Genomic DNA, 17,488 nt, shown 5'->3' with positions numbered 1-17,488 from the left:
GCTGAGAAAGGAGCTAGAAGAGCACCCATCCTACTCTGTGGGTCCCGCCCACCTCTACAGCAGAAATCAACTGGGCAGGGTTTGCAGGGTGGTATCGCCCCCTAGTGTTTGATGTTGGGACTGGAAGTCGACCCTGGGGAACCTAGAACCAACCAGGGTAAAGCTGGTAAGAGTCAAGGAAACCAACACCCTCCCTCCCACTTTCCCTGTTTCCTCTCTAGACACCTGTACTTAAAGGGGTGGAGCTATGGGCCAGACGGAGCCCACAGCTGTTCTTAGCCTCGCAGCCACCAAGGCAAAAAGTCAGTTTCCGTCACTGTCCCGCCCTGAGTCCCGGTGTTGCAGACGATTTGGGCACAGGTCTGCAGGAGGAGCTTCTTCTGCACCCTCCTCAGAGTTTCGAGCTGTCACACTGCCCCCACGTGGGCTTCATAAACTCTGATCATTCTGCCACATCTGTGCCCGGGACCCTGGGTTCAGCAGTCCGCTTAAGACCTTATTCCTGAACCCTTTCTGGCATCTGGCATAACTTGCTTCATAAACTTCCCATTGCCCTTGTCTCCTGTGAAGTTAGATATCCTGTGCCCATGAGACATGGAGTTGTGAAGGAGCACCAAAAAGACCCTGGCAGGTGTCCTAACCGACATAGGCCTCAACTTTTCTACCTCCTCTTTAATGAGCAATAATGCAAAGGGTGGCCAAATAGATGATGGAAAGGCATCCTCTAAGAGATGCCTGTGACCAGCATTGACTTGTTGATTAATTCATTCCTTCATTTATTCAGTCAGCAAGTATTCCCTGAACACCAACACATGCATCATTTGTAGTACCAAAGACATAGCAGAAAGCAAATGATCTCTGTTCTCCTGGGACATCTATTCTTGTCAGCGAAGTGAACGCAAAAGGGATAAATTAGGATAATATATAGTATATTGGATAGCAACTCACAGTGAGGGAAAATGTAGGTGGGTGAGGGAGACTCTATTTCGATGAGACTTTAGGGAAGGCCCCGCTGGGATCTCGGGCTATTAGCAAACAAGCCATGTAGTTAGTTCTCAGGAAGAACCTTCCAAGCAAAGGGAATAAAATGCCAAAAGCCTGAGATGACAGCATGGCTGTCATGAAATCCATAGGGATCTAGGTAGTGTGGCTGGACAGAAGGAACAAGGAAGAAAACTGGAAGAGTGGAGGTCAGCCAGGTACCAGCACAGAAGACCATAGTGCCTTGTGCATCACTGTAAAGATTGGGCTTTAGCTTGTTTGCTTGGTTGTTGGTGTTTTGTTTTGTTGATACAGGGTCTCATGTAGCCAAGGCTGGACTTGAACTCACTTTGTAACTAAGAATGACTCTGAACTATTTCTCCTGCCTCAGGCTCCTGCATGTTGGAATCATAGGTATGTACCATGATGTCTGGCAAAAACAGGCTTATTCTGATGAAAAAGGAGCCTTTGAAATAAAGGAAGGGAAAGAGAGGTCATTTTAGCACCTTGCAAAGAGTATAATTTCAGTAATTCACTGCAGTCTGGTTGGGAGAAAAACTGCCACTGCCACATAATGCTTTCTATAAGCCAAGACACTTAATTCTTTGACATTCCCATCTTCAGAAGCTAGAAAGCCTGAGATACATGTTAATGAAAACCTAAGTGCCTCAGAGTAGCTTTAGATCCATGATGGCCTTTTATGAAGACTTTTAGGGAGGTAGAGCTCAAAGGTTAAGAGCACTTGCTGCTCTTGTAGAGAATCTGGGTTTAATTTCCAGCACTCAACTCTCAAGTGGATCACAACTGCCTATAAAGTCCAAGGATCCAGCGCCCTCTTCTGGCCTCCACAGACACTCACACGCATGTGATGCATTTACATGTCAGGCACACAATACAATAAGTAAATCCTTTATCATTTTAAAGACGGAAATTAAAACTTTATAGGAAAGGGAGAATGTTTTGAACAGACAGTAAGGCTATGCTTGTTATACTGGAGTTTAATAAGGGTGCTTAGACTGAAGTTGTGTACAAAGTAAGGGATGCAGCTGAAGAAAGTGAGGAAAATTCAAGTGTTGAAGGTGTCAGTGCCTGACACCTGTGGACCTGGTCCAGGAACTCACATTTGGCTGTTGTCCAGGTCTTAGCTGGGTCCACAGACATCTGAAGGCTTTCCTCAAGAGGACTCATTCCTCCTGTGCCTGGCAAGGTCACTCTGGAAGTGGTGGGAGCTTCTGTTCCTGAACAGAAGACCACAACATGGCAGCTAGCTTTCCTCAGATAACAATCCCAGAGACAGCAAAGAGGAAAGCCAATGTTACTTGCTCTGTATTACTCTTGGAGTTACATGCTGTCACTTCTGCTAGTTCTATCAGAAGTGAGGACTAAGTCCAAGCCATATTCAAGAAACAATGAAGCTGGGTGGTGGTGGCACACGCCTTAATCCCGCAGGTGGGAGGCAGAGATAGCCTGCTCTACAGAGCGAGTCCCAGGATAGGCTCCAAAGCTACACAGAGAAACCCTGCCTTGAAACACCCCCCACCAAAAAAAAGTCAAAACTATAAGTATTGGAGAGATAGCTCAGTGGTTAGGAACACTTTCTGCTCCTCCAGCTGAACCCAAGTTCTGTTCCCAGCACTCATTTTGGGTGGTTCATAACCACCTATAACTCCAACTATAGGTAGATTGGAGCCTCAGACCCAACTCCTATGAATGTGTGCGTGCACATGCTCACACGCACACACACACACACACACACACACACTTTAAATAAATCTTTAAAAAAAGAAGAAACTAAACAGGGTTTGAATGTAGCTCAGAAGCAGAATGTGGGCATTGCATGCATGATGCCCTAAGTTTCCTCCCAAGCACCACTCTTAGCAACAAAAATAAAAAATATGAACACTGATATTCTTTACCAGTCTCAGAGAAGAGAATTATTCCAATAGCATTTGTGGGTACAATTTTCATTTTTTAAAAATAATTTGTTTATTTTACTTTATGTACACTGGTGTTTTGCCTGCAAGTATATGTGTAGTAAGGCATCAGATCTCCTGGAACAGGAGTTACAGACAGCTGTGGGCTGCCATGTGGGTGCTGAAAATTGAACCTGGGTTCTCTGAAAGAGCATCCAATGCTCTTAACCACTGAGCCATCTCTCCAGCCCCACAACTTTCATTAACAGAGCCCTGGGATGATTCACAGGGAATCCACCAAAGTTTTCTTTGAAAAAACATAAATCATTTTAATTTTTGCATATGTGGGGGTGCACATGCCACAGTGTGTGGGTAGAGGGTCAAAGGACTACTTGTGGGAGAGACTCAGTTCTCTCCATCCGCCACACGGGTCTCAGGGATTGAACTCAGGCTGTCAGGCTTGGAAACGGATGCCTTTACCCACTCAGCCATCTCACCAATTAAAGATCCACAAAAGTCTTAAAAGAATTATATTGACAGAATCCCTGCTGGCTTAGTTTGAGAGATGCAAAAATGATGCAAAATGAGACGCAACCTTTGAACCACCAAGTTCTAAAACAAAAAAGGGAGGTTGAAAACCCTCCCAGAAGACAGAAAATGATGAGTCAGCACTCTGAAAAAGTATGCTCAGGTCTTGAGTTCTAAAGCCAATGGCCAAGCCATCCCCTTCTGGACTTGGGATATCTGTGGACTAGTGGGTACTATGTATATCTCACTCCCTTTTGTGACTAGGAATGCCTATGGAAGTTTTCTTTTGCTTGTCTTGTTTCACATCCTGCTATGATAAAACACTGACCAAAAGCAGCTAGAAGAGGAAAGGGTTTTGCTTTTTTTGTGGTTTTGTTTGTTTGCTTGCTTACATATTCCAGGTCACAGTGCATTGAGGAAAACCAAGGCAGGAAGTCAAACAGGGGCAGGTACCTGGAGGCAGGAACCACAGAGGTAAGCGGCTTACTGGCTTGCTTCTCACAGCTTGCTCAGCCTGCTCTTATACAATCCAGAGCCACCTGCCCAGAGTGGCTCCTCCTACAATGGACTGGACACTTCCACCCCAATCATTAATCAAGAAAATGCCCCCACAGATTTCCTACAGGCCAATCTGAGGGAAGCAATTCTTCAAAGAGATTCCCTCTTCCCAGATGTGTCTAGGATATGTCAAGCTGACAGAAGCTAACCGTCACAGCAGGCTAACATCATTGAGCTGCATTGCCAGCTTTGGTATGTGAAACTGAGATTGGTGTTAGAGATGTTGTCCTTCCACTTTGTTCCATTGTGGCTTCTCCATTTCGAGCAGCCAGCTGCCACAGCATGAGGACTCTCAGACAGCCAGTGAAAATGCTCACATGGAAAGGGACTGGGACTTCCTCCAACAGCTTGCCCATTTGTCAAGCACAGAAATGAACAATGCAGCCCAAGTCTAACCTTGAGATGGCTTCACTGAAATCAAAACAGGCTGGCGGCTCCAGAGTCCAGTACTATTTCCAGTGTGTGTGTGTGTGTGTGTGTGTGTGTGTGTGTGTGTGTGTGTATGTAAACCAAAGACAGGTTGGCTGGCTCCAGAATCCAGTACTATTTCCAGTGTGTGTGTGTGTGTCTTAGTTTCTGCTGTACTAAAACACCATGACCAAGGCAACTTATAAAAGAACGTGTTTCACTTGGCCTTTGTCAGGGTCAGAGCCCATGATGGTGGAGTGAAGGAACCGCTGGGAGTTCACATCTTGATCCACAACCGCAGGGCAGAGGAGACACTGGATATCAAACGGGTCTCTTGAAGCCTCAAAGCCTATGCCTGTTTACACACATCCCTCCAACAAGGCCACACCTGCTAACCCTTCCCAAACAATTCCACCAACTTGGAACCAAATATTCAAACATAGGAGCGTATGGGAGCCATTGTGTTTCTGTGCCTGGTGTGTGGTGCATGTGGCCAGATCCAAAGTTTGTGTGTCCTCCTCTACTGCTCTCTGCTGTATTTCTTTGAGACAAGGTTTCTTATTAACTAGAACCCACCTCTTTGGCCAGGCTGGCTAGCCAGTGAGCTCTGAGGATCCACCTGTCTCCAAGGACTCCTGTCTTGGAGTCACAAGCCTGAGCTGCTGTGTCCAGCTTTTATGTGGGTGCTGGGAAGTTGAACTCAGGTCTTCTATGTTTGCAGACCAACTGTTCTGACCCACTGAGCCAGAGTCTCATGTATGCCAGACTGGACTCAAACTTCTGATCTTCTCTTCACCTGAGTACTGGTATTGCAAACACACATCATGTCTGGTTTATGGGCTGAGGTAAGGAACCAGAACTTCATTCATGCTTTTGTTTTTGTTTTGAGACAGGTTCTCGACATGTTGTTCAGACTAGTCTCCAACTCCTGGGAGTCCATTTCAGCCTTCTGAGCTACGGGAGTACAGGTGTACACTGTCACACTCTGCTAGCATGTAAGCTCTTATGCCATCAGTTAAACAAATCACTAGCTTGTGCACCATCACTGCTCCGCTTCTAATTTGTCTTTCTACAAATAACATTTAAGTCATCTGACCTTGGCAGGGCCGCACACCTTTAGTTCCAGCACTTGGGAGACAGAGGCAGGTGGATCTCTATGAGTGCAAGGCCAGCCTGGTCTACAGAGTGAATTCCAGGACAGCTAGGGCTACACAGAGAAACCCTGCCTCAAAAAACAAAAGAAAAAACAAAAACAAAAAGTCATCTGACCTTAAATTTCTTAAAGTTTCTATCTATTTTTTGTTTAGGGAGAGAGAGAATGTGTGAGTATAAATGGACATATAAGTGCAGATCCCAAACAAGCCCAGAATATGGTGTCAGCTCCTATGCAGCTGGATTGACAAGTAAAGCGCCTAATGTGGTGCTGCAAACCAAATTCAGGTCCTCTGGAAGAAGAGTTGGAGCTCTTACCCACTACTCCTTCTCTCTGGCCCCTTAGCTGACCTTTCAGCAAACCAGTATTTTAAAAATAATTTTTATTTGTTTTTACTTTTATGTTCATTGGTGTTTTGGCCTGCATGAATGTCTGTGTGCAGGTGTCCAGTCTCCAGGAACTGGAATTACAGACTGTTCTGAGCTGCCATGTGGGTGCTGGGAATTGAACCTGGATCCTCTAGAAGAGCAGCCAGTGTTCTTTTTTTTTTTTTTAAACAAGAACAGAATTTGATAGAAAGGATAAACATTGTGTTATCTGTATATCTTTATTCATCTAGCGTTATTTATGTCCATACTCAGACTGGCCTAATGCAATGAGTTCTTTTCTGCAGGGAATGCATTCCAAGCCAGCGGAGAGATACCTTTTAGATGTTTCCATGTGGGTGCATGCCTCAGTAGTTCTTTTTATTAAGTACTGTCCTCATTAACCCTGATTGGGTACAGAAACAGCTTCAGAAGGTAAATCCATGGTCATCACAGAGGAAAGGATGACAGAAGCTATGCAGGCATGATACTGGAGCAGTAACTGAGAGCTTATAGTCTTACCTGGGAGAGCGTGCGCGAGGGCACAGCGGGTCCCCGAAGAGCTCTATGCCACCCCGTGGCCAACCGCCAGTGCTCTTAACCCCTCAGCCACCTCCCCAGCCTGTGAACTGGCATTTTTAACCAAAGTGCAGGATTTTGCCTTTTTTATCTCTCTGCCATTGTAAACATTTTGGCCTGTCATTTGGGGTTGTCGGGTTCTGTACCCTCCTGGGGTTGTTGGAGATGGCCCAGTGGGAGTATTCCTGAATCTTCTGTTGCTGTGATAAAGTATAATGACAAAGGCCACTTACGGGGAAAAGGGTTTCTTTTTGTTCACAGAGCAAGGGTACAGGACATGATGGCAGGCAAATCCTGGTGGCCTATCTCCTAGGTGACTCCAGACCCTGTAAAGTCCATCAACAGTGCTAACCATAGCACAGGGTCAAGAACTCGATTCTGAGATTGGATCTCCAAACCCCGAGAAGCAGAATCCCTGAAAACTTGCAGCCAGCAAGCCTATTGTAACAAGGTGAACATAGAGACCAACCCAGGGGGAGGCTGTCATACATCTGTGTCATCTGACCTCCACACTCATACCATATACATAACTAATCTTTTTTTTTTTTTTTTTTTTTTTTTTTTTTTTTTTTTTTTGAGACAGGGTTTCTCTGTGTAGCTTTGGAGCCTGTCCTAGAACTCACTCTAAGGACCAGGCTGGCCTTAAACTCACAGAGATCCTCCTGCCTCTGCCTCCTAAATGCTGGGAACAAGGGTGTGTGCTGCCACCACCACCTGGCCTAAAAAGAATCTTAGAGGAGACCAGAGGATGGCTCAGTAGACAAAGGTACTGAGCCTGCTGATATGAGTTCTATCCTCAGGTCCCATGGAATACAAGGAAAAACCTGACAAGTGGTCTTTTGGCATCCATATGTGTGCTATATATAGTTCATGATCACACATAAAAATGATTAAAAGAAAAAAATTGTTAGAGTCCTTAGTTTGTCTTCTGCCATTTAATCCCAAATCATGTCATCTTAATCTGATTAACTCACTTTCTACATCTTCAGAGAATTAATGTTTATATGTTTGTTTTAATATGTGACTTGGTTTTATGTTCATTGGTGTTTTGGCTGCATTTATATCTGTGTGAAGGTGTCAGAAGCCCTAGAACTGGAGTTACAGACGAGTGTCACTTGTCATATGGGTGCTGGGAATTGAACCCAGATCCTCGGGAGGATCAGCCAGTGCTCTTAACCTCTGAACCATCTCTCCAGCCCTTAAGTTTATACATTGATGGCCTCTCCTATTTGGCACCAATTCTAATGTGTTTACTCTGCATATATTCTTTAACCTGAAACTGATACATGTACTATCATTCAGCCCATCCTTCCTTCCTATTACCTCTAATCAGATAGTCTAAGTTTATGATACTACCCAAGTAATACTCCCCAAAAGAGAATGAGGGGTCTAGTTTTGGTGACTGGCCTCAAACTCATAGAGATCCACCTGCCTTGACCTCCTGAGTGCTGGAACTAAACACATACATCAATATGACCAGCTGTTTTTAAATTAAATCTATTCTAGAAAGTAGTTAGGTGTTAAAAAAAAAAATCCTTGTTCTACCCAGGCCATGGTGGCGCACACCTTTAATCCTAGCACTTGAGAGGCAGAGGCAGGAGGATCTCAGTGAGTTCAAGGCTAGCCTGATCTACAAAGTGAGTTTCAGGGCGGCCAGGGCTACACAGAGAAACTCTGTTTTGAAAAACAAACAAAAAGAAAAAAACCTAAAAACTAAAAAAAAAAAAAAAAAAAAAATCCTTGTTCTAGCTAGACATGGTGACACATTTATAGTCCCATTATTTGGAGGTAAAGGCAAGAGAATCAGGAATTCAATGCCAGCAGAGGACACAAGATACCCTCGCTAAGACAAAATCTTTGATCTGAAGATTCTAGATGGGAGCCTGGTCCAGACTACTTGACTGAGTCATGTTGTCTGAGTCTAGCTCTTTTACATGCTAAGACTGATTTAGAACAAGTTATCTCAACTATTTGTGACTCAGTTTCCTCAATCATTAAATGAAGATAAAAAACAACACTGACTTCCCAGAGGTGTGGCCACCTCTCAATGAGGTAATATATGTAAAGTGCTATGAACAATGCAGGCATATGTGAGTAATCCCTAGAAGCACTGAAAATATTTGTTGACATTTATTATTATGTAAGTGACTGCGTGCGTGCCACAGTACACAGGTAGATGGAATTCCTTCGTGCTTCATATACACCTTGCAAGTAGCCTGGAGATAAATTAAAACAGTATTTTTAGCAATTCTGCTGCAGGTGAAATAGGTGTCACTGAATGGAATTTCTCACCTGCAGCAATGTGTTGGTGCTCAAATAATTTTAAATTGTGGGAGTGTTTCAGATTTGAATTGTCTTATTAGGATCTTTATCTTGGGTAAAATACTTAACTTCTCGATGCCTACCCTTCCTTAGTCACCGCCAGATCTACTTCACAGGACTACTGACTGGAGAAGCAGACATTTCCCTGTTAAATATTCACTATGTGTGTACTAAATGTTTACTTAGGAATACTGAAATGTGGGAAAACCTCAACTTGTTATCCTTTGTAAATATTGCCCACTTGTGCCACAGGAAACCGGGAACCATCTTAAGCCCACAATTATTTTGTTTGTTTGTTTTTCAAGACAGGGTTTGTTGTGCAGCTGCCCTGACTGTCCTGGAACTCACTCTGTAGAACCGGTTGACCCTGAACTCAGATCTGCTTGCCTCTGTCTCCCAAGTTCTGGGATTAAAGGTGTGAGCTACCACTGCCCGGCTTGGATTTTGTTTGATTGTTTGGTTAGTTGGTTGGTTGGTTAAGTCCACAAAATTTAATACCTCCTGTGACTGAGAAGGATAGCTGCTATCGGATAGGGACAGTTCAATTACAGTATTTCCCTAAACGTTCACAAGTACCATAGGAGGGAGTTCATGATAATGAACCTCAATTTTACAGGACTACTGAACGAAGGAGTAATTTTCTCAAGTTCACGGAACCAGCAAGTGATGAAGCCATATTACCTATTTATTTACCTTTTGTTGCGCTCTTAATGAGTCTCAGCAGGGTAGTAAGCTGCCCTGTTGGGAAAAAGGTACACAATCTAGGCTCCAGCCTACAAGAAGTGTCAGTTTCCAAAACTGGGGCGGGGGCGGGGGCGGGAGTGATGAATAAACACTGTAAGAGATAATTATAATAGCGCCTGGTAATTGCTATAGTAAAGGCTTACTACCGAAGGGCCACCGATCTCAGGCACTGGGTCGAGAAAAAGTACTACTTGCGTCCAAAGACACTTAATAGTTCCGGGTAAAGCAGGTGTCCTTTGACATGGTGTCACAAGACGCGACCTGAAAAATAACGCGGGCCGCAGGCAAAAGGCTAACCAGAGCCGGACTGCAAAAGGAACCCGGAAAGGGGCTGAGCGCGGGTGGGCGGGGCCGCGCGGTGACTGGCAGGGGTGGGGCCAGGCTGGCCGCGCCCCTCGTCGCCGGCTGCTGGGCTTCGGCCGGGGTCGGCTAGGCTCTGTGAGCTGAGCAAAGCCGCCTTCCCGCCTCCCTGAGGGCCGCGGGAACCGAGCAGCGCTCCGGCTCGGGGACGGACAGTCCACAAAGTTTGGTCCGCGGAGAACGCAACGTCGAGCCCGGCAGGTGCGGCCGGGCCTGGCCGTGGCGCTCGCGGCCTTGCGGGCGAGCACGGCCGGGCACCGGCGAGGAGCGACCAACTCTGAAGTTGGCAAGAGGTGACGCCCCTGTTCCGCTCCGCCGCGCGTCCAGCCCTGGCATCTCGAGCCCGGGTCGCGCCGGGGCTATGCAACTCCCGCCAGGCCGCCCCGCGGAGCTCCCTGCCAGGTAGACGAGCGGCGCCGCAGGACCCTGCGGGCACCCCTGCTCGGCTCAGGATGCTGCCGGCCCTCCCCCTTCTCCTCCTCCTCCTCGGTAAGAGTCCCAGCCCCGGTCTCAGTGCCCGCCGTCCCGCGCCCTCCAGGGCGAGCCCCGCTGCTGCGAACGCCGCCCCGTCGAGCCTTGGCCCCTCTCGGCTCTTCCCACTTCGTCTGTCCCACCCACAGCCAAGGAAGGCGACCTTTCAGCGAGGTCACGCACCTCCTTCCGGCTCCTCTTCCTATAAACTACCCGGAAGTCTCAGATGGGCCTCCCTTTGGAGTTGCCCAGGTGAAGAAAACTTGTGACTCACTCGCTGCCCTTTCTCGATCCCCCCTCTAGGAGGTGCTCTGGCCCGTCCAGATCGGGTCACTTTCCCAAATCCTGGTGAGTACAGAATGAAGATGTGCACCCAAGAGAAACTCTTCTTCTGAAATATACTGTAGTTTTAGAGTGGGAGGGGGCATCCATTATTTTACAAGAGAGGAAACAGAGGCTCAATGTTGGCATGTGCCTGGTAGTTGTTATGAACTCAATTTTTACATGTAATTTCTGTGCTTTGTCTCCCTAGTTAGGGTAACATTTTCCTGAGAGTAGAAGCAGTGTTTCTTGTGTCTACGGGCCCTGCGGCTGACCCAAAGCCTACCTTAACATTACTTCTGGTGTTACCTATGATGTAGATATTTAAGATGAAGTATGAAAAATATGAAAAGGAGACACTCGGAAACAGAAGCAGGAGGATTAGTACAAGGCCAGCCTCAGCCACATGGATACTTTGAGGATAGCCTAGGCTACATATGATTTTGTCTTTAAATAAAGAGGAGAGGAAGGGAGGGGTCAGCGGTGCTGTAACTGGTGGGCAGGGGTCTCTGTACCTTCTTGAGGCATCCAGAGGTAGGAAGCCTGGGGAGGGGCAGAGTGTTAAAAGACTCTACCAGTATCCCAACCTTCTCCCTCCAGCTTGTGAGAGCCCCCCAGCAGTGCTCTTGGAAGTACAGGGCATTGTACAGCGGCCTTTGGGCAGGGACAGCCGAAGCTCGCCTGCGAACTGCACCTGGGTTATCCTGGGCAGCAAGGAACAGACAGTGACTGTCAGGTGAGAAACAAGGCAAGTCCCCGATTCTCTCTGCTGTCCCTTCTGTCTCCTGCAAAGTCCATCTCCATCCTTGTCCACAGAAGAATAGAACTTGGTTTGGCTGGGTCTGCTCCTAAAGCTTAGCTCTTAGGTCAGTGATGGCAAATTGAAGCTGGGCTGTGGCGGAGATGTTTAGCCTAGGCACTGGCCATCTCCAAAGGACTCTAGAAGTTATTCTGGGCTCAACTAATCTTGTGATGCATTCTTTAACCCGTAGCATAGCCTACTCATTCATTGGCTTAGAACCTTCCTCAGGGGCTGGGCCACATTAACACTTCATTGGTGGGACACTTGTGGAGGGTGTTCAGAACTCCTGGATTCAGCCCCTACCAAAACAAACCGTCCCCAGGTCTGCCTTTCTGCTTCGCTCCTGCTCCATCGGACTCTCCCTTCCCCTCTCTCCTCTGCTTCCCTCCTATCTTCTTCCCTCATCCCTTCTGCTTTCCCGTCTCTTCTCTCCTCCCCTTGGCTCTCCTTTCTTTCTGTTGGTTGTTTTCTAGACTGAATTTCACTACGTAGCCCAGGCTAGCCTTAAGCTTTTGCTTCATCTCATCTTTCCAAGTTTTGGGGTTTCCTGTGGAGTCTCTATGCCCAGTATTTTTGTTTATTTCTTTCTTTTCCTTTTTGGTTGTTTTTGTTTTGTTTATTTTGCTTTCAGTACTAGGATGCAACTCAGGGTTTCACACATCCTAGGTGAGTATTCTATCTCTAAGCAACAATCCCATCCCTTTACCCCAAATCTACTAATGTTCTAAGTCTCCTCATTGGATCCCATGTCAACTGGCAGTTTGCCTCACACACTTCACTTGATAAGAATTTACCCAGAGCCTTTCAGTGGTGGCACATGCTTTTGATCCCAGCACTCAAGAGGCAGAGTTAGGCGGATCTCTGTGAGTTCGAGGTCAGCCTGTCTATAGAGCAAGTTCCAGGACTGCCAGGGCTACACAAAGAAAAACCCTGTATTCAAAACAAAACAAAAAAACTCCAAAAAGAAAGATGCATGAAGAAGAGAGCAACCTAAAGAGGCTGTTGTGACCCGCGGTACAGCCATGGAGAGCTCAGATTTTACCTCTCCTCAGGTTATAGAGCTGAGCCATTGTGGCTAACTGAACTACTGAACGTTTTGTCAGCTAAACTATGGGCACTGTACTTGGATGGTGATATTGCAACAGCTGGAGAGTAGTAACCCTGATCTTGTTACTTAGGACTTTTAACAAGCCTGGTCAGCCCCTGAGCAAAGTCATTTCTCTCAGAGGGCTCTAGGGGAGACGGGGCAGGGTGGAGGGCGATTGTCCTGTGGTGTGATGGTGCCACTGCCCTCTGTTGGAACTCTTCCCATGGATTATATTCAATGCCAAAGGATTGGCTGAGTTTTCATTTAAATTTTTAAACCATGGGTAATCAAGAGTTTGTGCTTCTTGAGCTACCAGGGACCTGCCATCAAAAGGGCAGGGAGCTAGCAAAAATCCAGAACCCCTCATGCCCTGCTCTCCTGTCTCTCCTAGGTTTCAGAAGCTGCACTTGGCATGTGGCTCAGAGCACTTACTCCTGCGCTCCCCTCTCCAGCCGCCAGTCTCCCTGTGTGAGGCTCCTGCCAGCCCTTTGCAGCTTCCAGGGGGCAATGTCACCATCACATATAGCTATGCTGGGGCCAGAGCACCCATGGGCCAGGGCTTCTTGCTGTCTTACAGTCAAGGTAGGCTGAATGGGGAATGCCCTGGGGCCATTAGAAGTGGGAATTCCAGAGAAGAGTCCTGGAGTTCTGGTGCTTCCCGGTCTCTGATGTCTCTGCAGATTGGCTCCTGTGCCTGCAGGAAGAGTTCCAGTGCTTGAACCACCGTTGTATACCAGCCGCTCAGCGCTGCGATGGGATTGATGCCTGTGGCGATGGCTCTGATGAGGCAGGTTGCAGCTCAGATCCATTCCCTAACCTGAACCCAGCCCCTGCCCCAACCCCACCCTGCAATCTCACCTTGGAGGACTTTTATGGGGTCTTCTCCTCCCCTGGATATTCACACCTGGCCTCAGTGTCCCACCCCCAGTCCTGCCTGTGGCTGCTGGACCCCCATGATGGCAGGAGGCTGGCAGTGCGCTTCACCGCCCTGGACTTGGGTTATGGAGATGCAGTGCATGTATATGATGGTGCTGGGCCCCCTGAGACCCCTCGACTGCTGCGTAGTCTCACCCACTTCAGCAACGGCAAGCCTGTCACCGTGGAGACCCTGTCTGGTCAGGCTGTTGTGTCCTACCACACAGTTGCTTGGAGCAGTGGCCGAGGCTTCAATGCTACCTACCATGTCCGGGGATACTGTTTACCATGGGACAGACCCTGTGGCTTGGGTTCAGGCCTGGGGGCTGGTGAAAATCTAGGTGAGCGCTGCTATAGCGAGGCGCAGCGCTGCGATGGCTCGTGGGACTGTGCCGATGGCACAGATGAGGAGGGTTGCCCCGGCTGCCCACCCGGCCACTTCCCCTGTGGAGCTGCTGGCACCCCTGGTGCCACAGCCTGCTACCTGCCTGCCGACCGCTGCAACTACCAGACATTCTGTGCTGATGGAGCAGATGAAAGGCGCTGCCGGCATTGCCAGCCGGGCAACTTCCGATGCCGGGATGAGAAGTGTGTGTATGAGACGTGGGTGTGTGATGGACAGCCGGACTGTACTGATGGCAGTGATGAGTGGGGCTGCTCCTACGCCCTGCCCCGAAAGGTCATCACAGCGGCAGTCATTGGCAGCCTAGTGTGTGGCCTGCTGCTGGTCATTGCTCTGGGCTGCACCTGCAAACTCTATGCCATTCGCACCCAGGAGTACAGGTCAGTTGAAGTGGGGCTGGCTGTGGCGGAATGGGGACTGAGGCTGAGATGGGGCCCACCTTGAGGAGTACTTCCTGGGATTAGCTCGTGAGAGTAGTCGTAAGGAGGGAAAGGGCATGACTCTGGACAAACCGTGGCAAAGCTCCATCTGCTCTGACCTGGGTATGGCGTGGAGAGGCCTTCTAGGCTAAGGTACATCATCCTCACTGGGAATGACTAGTGACTGAGTGGCCCTCCTTTCTTCTAGCATCTTTGCCCCTCTCTCCCGGATGGAGGCTGAGATTGTGCAGCAGCAGGCACCTCCTTCTTATGGTCAGCTTATTGCCCAGGGTGCCATCCCACCTGTAGAAGACTTCCCTACAGAGAACCCTAACGACGTAAGTCATTCCTCCAGCCTTGGATCTCATGTGCCAGCCTTGTACCCTACTGTATCTCCATCTTTGTACCATGCATCATCCAGCCATTTGGCCCCTTTACTCTGATGTGTACCTCTTCTCCCTGCAGAACTCTGTGCTGGGGAACCTGCGATCTCTGCTCCAGATCTTGCGCCAAGATATCACTCCAGGAGGTCCTGCAGGGGGCCGCCGTCGCCAACGGGGCCGCTCAGTGCGACGTCTTGTTCGCCGTCTCCGTCGTTGGGGTCTGCTTCCTCGAACCAATACCCCAGCTCGGGCCCCTGAGACCAGATCTCAGGTCACAGCATCTGTTGCTCCCTCCGAGGCCCTGGATGACAGCACAGGCCAAACCTGTGAGGGCGGGGCAGTAGGAGGACAAGATGGGGAGCAGGCTCCTCCACTACCTGTCAAGCCACCAATCCCAACCCCAAGCACACTTCCAGCCCTTGCTACTGTCTCTGAGCCCCCAGGGCCTCTCCCCTCGGTGTCCCTAGAGCCCTCACTGTTGTCTGGAGTTGTACAGGTCCTCCGAGGCCGCCTCCTACCTAGCCTGTGGCCCCCAGGACCCACTTGGACCCCAGCTGGACCTCACACAACAGTCCTGGCCCCAGAGGATGAGGATGATGTATTGTTAATGCCACTGGCTGAGCCAGAGGTCTGGGTAGTTGAGGCAGAGGATGAGCCCCTGCTCTCCTGAGGGAACCCAGCCACCTTGGGGCTCTAGACACAATGCTATGATCCTTTGGAAGTGGTGTGGCTTCTCCACTGCTCTCTCTGTCTGGTACAGAAAGTTAGGTGTCCTTCAGGCAAGGAGAGAGTTCCCTGAGAGCCGCTTCTGTGTATGACTAGAGACTCGACCGCCACCCTCTGCCCATCCTGCTGTCCAGGTGGCTGTGTTAAGAAAAGTTCCCAAAGGATCATGGGCTTGGACACTCCATCCTTCCCCACCCAAAAGTGGCCTTAAATATCAGACTGTAGTTGCCTAGAGATCTTCTAGCCCCCCAAGGGGAGGATTTGGCCAGGGTGATGATTTTGCCAGCCTGTCTCTGTGATGCCTGGCCCACATAGAGAACACAAGTGCTTTTGTTCCCTAGTTGCATCATTGCCTAGGAAATCAAGGAAAAATAAAAATAAAAAATCATAAGTTTCAGTCCTTGGTAAATGAGCCGTGAGCTCCATCCTGCCTCTCCACCCATCTCTTCCTCTCACTTTGCTCCTCCTCCAGAGGCTGTGGACCAGCCTTCTACTTTATTAGCCCTCTTCCTGTTTATTTTTCAGCTGCCTACCTTTCCTTTTTATGCTACTTAGGAGGCAGAACAATTCAAGGAACCCTGAGGGCTAACCATCTCCATCTTCATGACTGGTATGAGACTCAGCAGCAAGCCTGAACTCACTGCAGGCCAGAAGTCGAAGCCAGCTGAGCCCTGAAGTCAAGAAAGGGTCCATTTATGGACTCTTAGCAGAGCACAGATCACAGCTGCAGTCTGTTCCTGATAAAACCCAGGAGCCACTCTCATTCTCCAGACCAGCCAGGCAAGGGAGGTGAGCTCTCAGTCTGGGTCTTCACAGCAGGTAGAGAAGCTGAAGGAAAGTTAAGTCTGAGGTGAAAGTGCTGGCATGACTGACCAGATCAAAGGGGTCTTCCTGGAGGAGAGTCCAAGCTGAGTTCTCAGCCATGCTGTTAGCAGGACAAGCAAAAAAAAAAAAAAAAAAAAAAAAAAAAAAAAAAAAAAAAACGTGGAGACCAGACCCAGCCTCAGCAGAGCCCAGGCAGAGGTCAGGACCAGAGCCCTGCAGGTGGGAGATGAGAGGATGAGATGGGGGAGTGTTTGAACCCAGCCTGTGGTGAGCATCCTGCCCCAGAGTGTCGAAGTCCCAAAGTCCCCAGGAACTGGTTTCCCCGGGAGACCTTCATAGGGCTCTCAACAACTGGATCAGGGATCTGATCAGGGTCTGACCTTACCCTCAGCAGAGATGGCTGCCAGCCTAGGCATCTTACACTTCTCCCTTTGGGCACTCCTTCCCGCAAAGATAATCCTTGCACATGTCAAGTGAAACTAGACCAGCTTTCTTTTGGGAGCCAAGCCCAGGACAGCCAGGGCTACACAGAGAAACCCTGCCTCAGAAAAGAAAGTCAAACTGGTGGTGTATTTCACCTCCACTGCATCTCCCTGTGGTCGCCTGGTCTGCTGTAACCACCTCAGACCTGCTGACTGAAATCTTAATCCCTGGGCCCCTCCAAATTTCCCTTCCTGGGGTATTTGCCATGCAAAAATGGAGGGAGATTAAGGTAAAGGGGCTCCTGGAGGGGATGATCAACACATTGAACACTTGAAAGCAGAGTTCAGTAGGGAGCCTGGAAGAAGTTTATCCTGTTCAGATTTAAACAAGGACTTTCCCTTTGTTCAGCCACAGAGGAGCCTGGGCAATGGTGGGAATGGGAACTAACCTTGTACAGATGATATAGGGAAGTAGATCCAGTCACTTTTTAATAATTATGTATATGAGTGCTCTGTGAACTTTACACCAGAAGAGGGCATCAGATCCTACCATATGGGTGCAAAGAATTGAACTCAGGATCTCTGGAAGAGTAGTCAGTGCTCTTTTCTTAACCACTGAGCCATTCCCTATCTGCCTTCTTTTCTTTCTTTCTTTCTTTTTTTTTTTTTTTTTGTCTTTAAAAAAAAAAAAAAAAAAAAAAAAGACTATCTGAGCCCCACCAAGTGCTGGAAGTACAGGCATGAAACCATAACAGGTTTATGCAGTACTAGGGCTTGAAGCCAGGGCTTCATACCTGCTAGGT

The 17,488-nt window shown here is 48.4% G+C and overlaps 1 protein-coding gene across 1 annotated transcript; it reads left to right on the top strand.

The window, feature by feature from the left end:
* The first annotated feature begins 247 nt into the window (after nucleotides 1-247).
* Nucleotides 248-15,835, top strand: Lrp10 (LDL receptor related protein 10). Its single transcript, XM_051195182.1, has 10 exons — nucleotides 248-360; nucleotides 9,806-9,989; nucleotides 10,026-10,204; nucleotides 10,289-10,556; nucleotides 10,652-10,730; nucleotides 11,304-11,439; nucleotides 12,984-13,174; nucleotides 13,273-14,290; nucleotides 14,538-14,667; nucleotides 14,795-15,835. The coding sequence occupies exons 1-10, from the start codon at nucleotides 248-250 to the stop codon at nucleotides 15,380-15,382; spliced, it is 2,886 nt and encodes a 961-aa protein (XP_051051139.1). The 3' UTR covers nucleotides 15,383-15,835.
* Nucleotides 15,836-17,488: the final 1,653 nt, after the last annotated feature.

Source organism: Phodopus roborovskii, unplaced genomic scaffold (genome assembly GCF_943737965.1).
Source record: "Phodopus roborovskii unplaced genomic scaffold, PHOROB, whole genome shotgun sequence".
NCBI lineage: Eukaryota > Metazoa > Chordata > Mammalia > Rodentia > Cricetidae > Phodopus > Phodopus roborovskii.
Note: the sequence above shows the minus strand (reverse complement) of the source record. Positions and strands in the feature narration are given on the sequence as shown.

What these genes read in the sequence shown, in the direction of transcription:
- Lrp10 (XM_051195182.1), top strand. Translation starts at nt 248, where the DNA reads ATGGGCCAGACGGAGCCCACAGCTGTTCTTAGCCTCGCAGCCACCAAG. An exon ending in GAAGGCGACCTTTCAGCGAG is followed by an intron (nt 10,557 to 10,651) that starts GTCACGCACCTC and finishes GAAAACTTGTGA; the next exon opens with CTCACTCGCTGCCCTTTCTC. An exon ending in GGTCACTTTCCCAAATCCTG is followed by an intron (nt 10,731 to 11,303) that starts GTGAGTACAGAA and finishes TTCTCCCTCCAG; the next exon opens with CTTGTGAGAGCCCCCCAGCA.